The sequence below is a fragment of the Apteryx rowi genome, unplaced genomic scaffold (assembly GCF_003343035.1).
Source record: "Apteryx rowi isolate R43461 unplaced genomic scaffold, aptRow1 scaffold_6, whole genome shotgun sequence".
Taxonomy (NCBI): domain Eukaryota; kingdom Metazoa; phylum Chordata; class Aves; order Apterygiformes; family Apterygidae; genus Apteryx; species Apteryx rowi.
In genome coordinates this window covers 2,572,957-2,581,053 of record NW_020450871.1, presented here as the reverse complement: position 1 = coordinate 2,581,053, position 8,097 = coordinate 2,572,957, and the positions used below count along the sequence as shown (strand labels likewise).

The 8,097-nt window shown below is 55.9% G+C and overlaps 1 protein-coding gene across 1 annotated transcript in view; it reads right to left on the bottom strand.

Annotated features, from left to right (window-relative positions):
- Window positions 1-1,568: 1,568 nt before the first annotated feature.
- Window positions 1,569-8,097, bottom strand: part of TNRC18 (trinucleotide repeat containing 18) — a 59,052-nt gene continuing 52,523 nt past the window's right edge. The window contains exons 23-28 of the mRNA XM_026083285.1: window positions 7,733-7,849; window positions 7,291-7,455; window positions 5,442-6,736; window positions 4,733-4,969; window positions 4,187-4,261; window positions 1,569-4,021 (exon numbers count right to left, since the gene is read on the bottom strand). Of these exons, the coding sequence (XP_025939070.1) occupies window positions 3,815-4,021; window positions 4,187-4,261; window positions 4,733-4,969; window positions 5,442-6,736; window positions 7,291-7,455; window positions 7,733-7,849 (2,096 nt within the window). The 3' untranslated portion in view covers window positions 1,569-3,814. The remainder of the gene's footprint in view (window positions 4,022-4,186; window positions 4,262-4,732; window positions 4,970-5,441; window positions 6,737-7,290; window positions 7,456-7,732; window positions 7,850-8,097) is intronic.

Here is an 8,097-nt window from a genome sequence, read left to right as displayed (position 1 = left end):
AAAAGAAAGGGAGCTGAGGGAGCAGGGTGCTGGAGGCTGGCGGTGGGCACAGGCAGGGACGGGTGCTGCCGAAATGTCTCTGTTCGCATCCACAGGGCGCTAGAGCCCTTGGCCCTGCTCTGTCCTAGCAGGCACTGCTGGGTCTGGGGTTTGCTGATGAATAAATGATGTTTGTTTCCTTTTTTTTCCCTTTTTTTTTAAATTTTTTTTTCTAAAAGGCACCAGCTTGCAGGTCCTGGCTCCTTTCCTGGCTGGGGGGAGAGAAGGGGGCTGTGGCTCCTTGGAGCAGTTGCCAGTACCCGTTTGCAGGCCAACCACTGGCTCGGGCGCCCGGCAGGAGGTTTATCTGGGAGGGCAGAGGAGGGTCACGCTGCCCCTGTGTCCYGGTGGCAAAGCCAGGTAGGACTCACCTTCCTTAGCATCCCACCGCCGCGTGCAGCCAGAAAGGGCGACACCAAAGTGTCCATGTGATGGGGACTTCAGAGTCACGACAGCCCCAACCGTTGCCCCTGTGGTTACTGCAAACACAGCTCTCGTCTGAGCTCTGGCGCACTCATTGCACCTATCGCCCCCTTCTCACACACGTCTCTAGCGGGACCCTGCTCCTTGGCACGCCTTGGTTGCTTATCGACATGCTTTGGGCGGCCAGAGCCACGGCGGCGCCTGCCAGGAGGCCGTGCGGTACCCGACCAGCGAGCGCAAGGCACGGCCACGGCGCCGCCACCGTTCGGCTGCCGGCGAGGGACGAGCAGCGGGTGACGCCTGGTGGCCTGTGCTGCGGGGCCACTGCGGCGTAACGCACCCGGTCTTGGGTCCTCTTTGTCACCTGGGGATTTGCCGAGGCTCAGCCGGGAGAGCAGGTCCCCACCGAGCCCCCGGCAGCTCGCAGAGAGGTGTTAAGGTGCAGCACCCTGCCGGGCGGCAGGCAGGAGAGCCGAAACCATCTGGGAGGTGCTAATGCTGGGGGTGGCTCATTTTGGGGGCTGCCCGCACCTCTGTGCAGCCCGGGAGATGCCAGCGGCGCCGCTTCCCAGGGAAGCGAAGCCYGAGGCTTGGAGGTGCCGAGGGGGCCAGGGAGGCGGAGGGAGCAGGGAAGAAGAAAGACCAAATGCAACGTTTCTTCCTCCCCAAATCGGCCCCCATCGCCGCAGGGCCCTGGACAGGGGGTCGCCAGGCTGCGACGGCGGCCGCAGGGGTCCGGGTCGGGCCCATCCAGGGCTCCCCTCGGATTTAGGACACCTCTCCTCCTTTCCACGGCCCGCGTGCAGAGCCCTCCACCCCTCGCCGCCAGCCTCGGGGTCCAGTCCCGTCCGTCGGGCGACACCGCGAGGGCACCGGCCGGTACCCCCAGGCTGGGCAGGGACGGACGGACGGACGCCCTGCGGCAGCAGGACGGACACCAGGGCGAGACTGCAGCCATGCGCAGTGTGGCCCCTGCCTGCGGCATAGAGCCRGCGCCATGGGCACCTCTCCCCGCGGGCAGGGCTTTTCCCCGGCACAGCACAGTCGAGGCACGGGGCCGAGCCAAAAAAAGACCGTTGCCAGCAAGGCTGGGAAAAAAAAAAAAAGATCACACGGAGTTCTCCAACAAACAGAATGCCAAAAAAATTGTTTTAAACAAAACATAAACAAAACAAAAAAAAAAGACAAAAAAACCTGGCTCTCCTTTCCTCTCGATTGTCTGAAATATCCTTGTGTTCCATAGAAGGCAGTGGGTTTTAAGTGCTTTCTATTTAACATTAGCATAAAATCTCTCTCGCGCGCTCTCTCTCGCTCTTTAAAATATGCTCACACAATTTGCTTCTAGAAGTACAGTACACTTTGAGCGTGGGGGGTGTGCCTGTTCCCAGATCATTTACAATCACAATCCAACAGGAAATAAAAAATAATATTCTAAACGTCAGACTGTGTTCATTTCTGTCGTTGTCTTTTTTTTCTTTTTATAATTTCATAATTTTTTTCACAGTTTTAAAAAGTTTATATTTATATATATATATTTATATTTATATTTATAATTAAAAAGTTGAATCCATTTAAAGACTTATAATACAGGAGGGCTAAAGAGTCTTTTGGTACATTAAAACTGTACAGTTTAGAACCGCTAATATCCGCCACGTCAGGAGGCGCCCGTGGCCTGGGGTAGAGATGGTATGAGTTCAGCACCATGTGGTTCTTTTAAAGTGTGAGGGGTTACTTTGCAGGGGCGTCCCTCTCCCCTGAGCCCGGGCCTCTAGTCTCCGGTACGCCGGCAGTACCAGGGCGGATAGCTTCGGATCTGTCCTCATGAGCGTCTCCCCACCGGAGGCTGGGTCGCCGCTCGTGGCCGAGCTGGGCCCAGCTCCACGTCCTAGCGATCCATAGTGCGAGTCGGTAGTTGCAAAGATCAGTGCGTCTTTTGGAGTTTTCTTCCGTTTCGTTTAAGTGCAAGGATGTTGCGTCGTTGTGAGGTTCTCCTCCGGYGCCCCTCCGGCCCCGCTCCTCCGGCCGGACGCTGCGTCGCAGGCTGCAATCCTCCGCGGCTGCTGGTCCAGCGGCGACAAAGCTGCGGGTCCGGCCCCTGCCCGGCGGGAGCGAGATGGAGGCTCAGTTCCGCAGGAGGAGGCGACGGGCTCGGCTCCCCGGGAGCCACAGGGAGGTTGGTCAGCTGCACGGAGGAAGCTGTAGAGCTCCCCTTCCCCATCCCGAGATGACAGCGTGGCTCCAGCTGCGGAAATGCAGCTTGCAGGCACGGCTGGGGCTTTGCGTGCTCTGTCCCCACACCCTTCGGATGAAGGCTGAGGGCTTCCCCGCAGCTCCAGCTCCACGGCTCTGCTCAGGCAAAGCTTAGGGGGGAAAGCCGGCCAGGGGGAGGTGAAATCTCTTCTGCCAAGAGAGGTAGCCCCGATGGCCTGTGGTCTCCTTTGCTCCAAGCCCCAGGAAGCAGTTTTTCCCAGTTGTTTCCTTCCCTGCTTTGCTGCACACTCCAAAACGAGTTCTTTGTTCRCCAAGCGTCACCCCCTCGCCACGTGCTTGCAGGGGGTCTCCCCCATAGCCCTTCTGGGGCCAGAGGGACACAGAGGGAAGGGGAAGGAGGATTCAGACCTTTTGTTCGAGGCAGTGGGAACGCAGCCTCCRAGACCCCGCTGGCTCCTCTTCTGCCTGGCTCCTCCCAGCCTGGAGAACCTCTCCTGCCATCTCCATGCTCCATCTCCATGCTCTGCTCCTTCGTGCTCCATACATGCTGGGCCAGGGGCTTCCAGGGAAAGGGGACTGCGAAAAGGCGCTGAGAGGATCAAGACGAGGCGCTGAGAGAGACTCATCTCCTTTCTCTTCCACCCTGTCCTTCCTAAAGGGTCATGCGAAACTAAGCAGGAAAGGGAATATAAGGACGGAGAAGAGCCTATGCAGAAGGCTAGCAGGTGTCCTTCCACAAGCAGGCAGCTTCTGGGTTAACGATGGGGGCAAATGACATAAAAGGGATCCCTCCTGCTGGGGGGTCCCGCTGGTGAAATGATCATGAGACCCATGTGCTTTCCAGGACCAAAAGGAGGAAGGGAGAAGTTGGTCAAGTGTCACCTTAATTAAAGCCACTTYCAGAAGAGCCTTGGGGTTCAGGCAACACCACCACCCACGGCATCTTCCACAAGTCCTGTAACTGCTTCCCCAACCCCTTTCTCCAGCCCTCTCCCTCCTCCTCTCTGTCTCTCGCGCTCTCCTGTCTGTAGTGTGACACAGAAGTCATGAGCATTGAAAGAAACAATCATGTCGTCTGAACAGGCACGTCCTCAGGTTTGTCCCGTCCTTTCCCAGGGGGTGGCATGTGTCCCCTGGGCGGTCAGCAGATGACAGGGACCCCGTCAGTGTTGAAGATCATGCCCGTAGTGGGCTCGTAGGTCCCTGCAAGGTAGTAGAGGTCCTCACTGTCTTGATATTTCTTTGTCTTTAGCATCTGCTCATACTGATCCAGACCAACAACAAGACACTTGTGTGAGATGGTCTGGACATCATTTTCATCCACATGAGAGGACTGGTAGAGGGCTCGCTGCAYGACAGGAGGGGAAAGAGGGAGACAGAGAGAAAAGGAACAGTTAGTAGATCACACAGYGTTTAAAGCATCATCTTCAATACGCAGGAAAAGCATCCATTGCAATCCCCCAGTTATGCAGTCCCCTGCAGCCCTTCCCAGAACACCCCCGGCCTCACCAACCTCCATAAAGTCCTTCCTCTGGTTGGATGCCTGCAAAGCTGTGGACAGACTCCTGCCAGATTTCTGATCCCAGCGCTGTGCCCAAGAGAAAAAGGGGGACAGAAATGAAAAGAAGGCGAATTAGTTGTTTTTCCATGTTATTATCTACTGCCCACCACATGTACGTTCACAGCCTCAATCCCCATCCACAACCACTGGTGATAAGCACAGGGAGCCTGCYGTAAACCACACTGCACATACGTGTGTGAAATTCAGTGTTTTTGAGTACTGGGCCACTAGTCTTTACCCTCAGTCTGGCTCTTGACAAACTTTTTGGATTCACACAAAAGTCTTTGTTTCCTAACAGGATAAAAACCCACCCTTACCTTGCTCAAAGGGTAAATGCCAGGCTTGTCCACACCACAGGAAGCCCTAGCAGCATGAAACGAGGGGCCCACCCCACCTTGGGTACCAGTAATGAATAGGGCCATAGGTATTTTCCTTGTCCTTTGAAAAAAATGGGGACAAGCAGCTTTGCAGCCTTCTCAGCAAAGCACACTAGCCTACCTTGCCTTCATTGAGTTTCTTCCCAGGGTTGGTTTCTTCTGGGTGATAAAACCATTTGACTCGGACCACCATGTTGTTCCCCCACGACTCCCACATGCTCTGGATCCGGCCAATGTAGGGCAGGTTGGGGCGGCCAGCTGAGAGGAAGACTGCACAGTCTCCAATGCGGATTATCTCCTTGCCCCGGACGATGGCCTTGTAGAAGAGTTTCCTGGCCTTCCCTTTCATTCCTCGTCTCTGTCAAGAGAGGGGTGCACAGGTGAGCTGCCAGTGATTGCTCAGGTCTCCCTAGCCACCACCGCTCATCCAGTTTCGCATCCTGCTCTTTGCTGTCAGCAGAGCCAGCCATAGCCTGGCAATGACCACAGCCACCCCCTTACTGGGACGTGTTGCCATGGCCTTGGTGCTACACACCATCTAACGGAGAATTGGGAGACGGGGCCAGGTGTTAGCCTTCAACCAGGACATCAACAGGACATTCCCATGGGAATAAGTGGGCAGAAAGACACACCACCAACAACCTCCTTTCAAACTACAGATATCCCCACAGCCAGGGCCAGGCTGGGAACACACCAAGCCAGCAGAATTTTGCCAGTCCAGGAGAAGGGAAAGACTCCCTTGGGCAGCCTCAGGAGCATGGGGTGAGAGGCACCTCTAGGCAAATACCAGTGCTGAAGCCCTACAGAGTGGTGGGAGAGGYGATATTTACCTGTGTGGGTTTCCCAAACCACTTCCACAGCTGCCGTGCGGGGAGGAAAGCAGCAATCTTGGGCCTGTTCTCCACTGAAGGCAGCCGCTGGCGCTTGGCCAGCTCCTTGGTGGTGGGCAGGTGAATGCCCTCACGCTTTTTAGGCCTGCTCTTGTTGCCGCTCTGCTGTGGTGCCGGCTGCTGTGCCGGCTGCTGCGCTGGCTGTTTCTGGCTCTGGGGGTGGGAGGATGCCCGGGATTTCCCTGCCTGCTTGGTTTGCTTGGGAGGGAGGGTTTGCTGGACGGAGGAGCTTGGCTGGGTCTCAGCTACTTCATCATCAGAGCTACAGGAGGAGTCTTCATCTGTGGTGGAGGAGGAAGAGGAGCTGGAGCTTGATGAAGAGGAAGTCGATGAGGCRGAAGAAGAGGAGGAAGAGGAGGAGGAAGAGGARCTGCTGCTAGAAGAGGAAGAGGAGGAGGAGTTGGAGGAAGAGAGAGGGGTGGATGCTCTCGAGCTGGTCGAGCTGCTATCCTGGGCCTCCCCCTGGTTCTTCTCGGCCTCCTCTTCTCCCTCTGACTCTGAGCTGCTGTCACTGCTGTTGCTCTCAGACTCCTCCACGGCTGCTGGAGCTGCTGTCTTGTCCTCCTGGTCCTTTGAGGCGGTCAGGCTTTCACCTGAGCCATCAAACTTCCCTGCAAAGCTGGCAGGGCAAGGGTCTCCCTCGGCTCCCTTGCCTCGGGAAGACTTCTGCTTGCCCTCAGYGCCCATGGCAGGGGAATAGCCCAGCCCCAAGAGACTCTTGCTGTCCCTGCGACTCGCCAGGTTTGAGTCCTCCAGCATCCTCATTGCCTCCTTCATCTTCTTCGTTTTTGGAGACATCACGCCCTCGTGGTCTAGCTTGATCAGGATTTCGCTGTCGTGCTTCCTCTGAGCCTTGGCCATGGTGCCGAACTCCTGCGTCTCTTCTGTGGCCCGCCCCTTTTTGGCCTTGGCTTTCGCCGCCGAAGTATCACCAGAGCCAAAGGCTGCCAGCGTCCCTGGGAGGTCGCTGTAAGGCTCTGTGCTGAGGATGCTGCCAAACACAGCAGGCTGGTAAGCGGGCTGCGGAGGGCTGTGCAGCTTCGTGGAGATCTTCATTTTGCTGGCTTTCGACCGCTTTTCCTCTGTGGGGGCAGGAGAGCCTCCAGCTGGCAGCGACTGGGATTTTCGCGACCCTTTCACACTTGGCTTGCCCAGGCAGGCAGGCTTCTCTGGGACTGAAGAGGCACCAGGCGAAGAATCAACCTGATCTTTCTCTTCTGGCAAGGCGGCCTCTTCTGCAAAGRGGAAGAAGCACACAGGCACGATGGTATCTACCCAAATGAGCACTGTTAGCTCAGACRCAGCCTGACGCCAACACCGACTGGTCTCTGGCCAAGGGTGGCTTGCTCCTGACAGTTTAGGTCTCCCCAAAGAGGAACAGGTCCTCGCTGCTCACTGAACAGGCTTAATAAGGAGCCTGGGTCAGTCTAGTGTGATGCCAGCGCCCATGAGTGGCTGACTGGCAATGCCCAAGGGTACTGCTCTGACCGCAGAGGAACCAAACTGCAGATCTCCTGCATCTTTGGCCCTGCTAATGACCTCTGAGATGCCCAGCTAAAAAAATGACTGCTCTGCAGCCCTGACTGACAGAAGGAAGCTCTCCGAGCCAGCCTCCTGCAAACTGTAGCTACTGCAGAGGGGTCTCATGCTTGGGTGCYCTGCTGGGACCAAGCAGTGCATCCATTCCCCTCCAGACCTTGACCCAAGCAATTGTCCTAAGACAGGGAGAGCAATGGGGAACTGCACAAGGACTCTCTCAGTTTCAGGTCCAGCAGCAGTGACTACTTACCAGCTTTYGCCTTGACACTTGGCTTTCTCCCACGCCCTTTGCCTTTTGACACGGGCTCCTCTGACCCCAGCGTAGCTCCCTCTTTTCCTTCTCCAGCATCCTTGCTGGATTTACGGCTACGGCGCTTGGTGCTGGGCACCAAGAGGGCCGGGGAGGGCTCAGCACCTGCAACAGGTCAAAGAGATGGTCAAAGGCGATCAAACAACACATACAACAGACAGGAGACATGGGGAACATACCCCTGTCAATACTACAGTAGGGATCAGGCCTTTTTCCTGATGGGTTATGTCCCACTCCAGCTTTCCACACCCATAACTGATGGTGCAACTTTTGTGTATCGAAATCTGTGAATTAGCYCCAAAATCTCAGAGGCTGGTAGCCCCAAATTCCCTAGGTTTGGCAGYAGGAAACATCATGCAAAAAGCTGAGCAGCAGGACTCACACTGGATCTTGTAGTCAGGTGGTAGAAGCCGAATGTGAGACAGTGGGATGCGTCCTGTGTCCCCATCATCAAACTCTACTGTGATGAGATCTCCATCCTCCTCCAGATCCAGGGCTCCTGTGAGTTGGAGGAAAAAGAAAAGGGTTAGGAACAAATATGAGAGCACAAACCACTCAAAAAGGAAGTGGGGACACTGGGGGGGAGAGAGGCACATGCAAATGGCAGATCTATTTGTTGGAATCAGATCCAAATTAGATTATGCTGGTAAGCTGCAGTAGTTCCTGGGTGTGAAATCTATCCCACTGGGGCCAGGTTGAAGGGCCTGGAGCAGATATAACRTCACAGGGTCAGTGGAATGGGCAGAA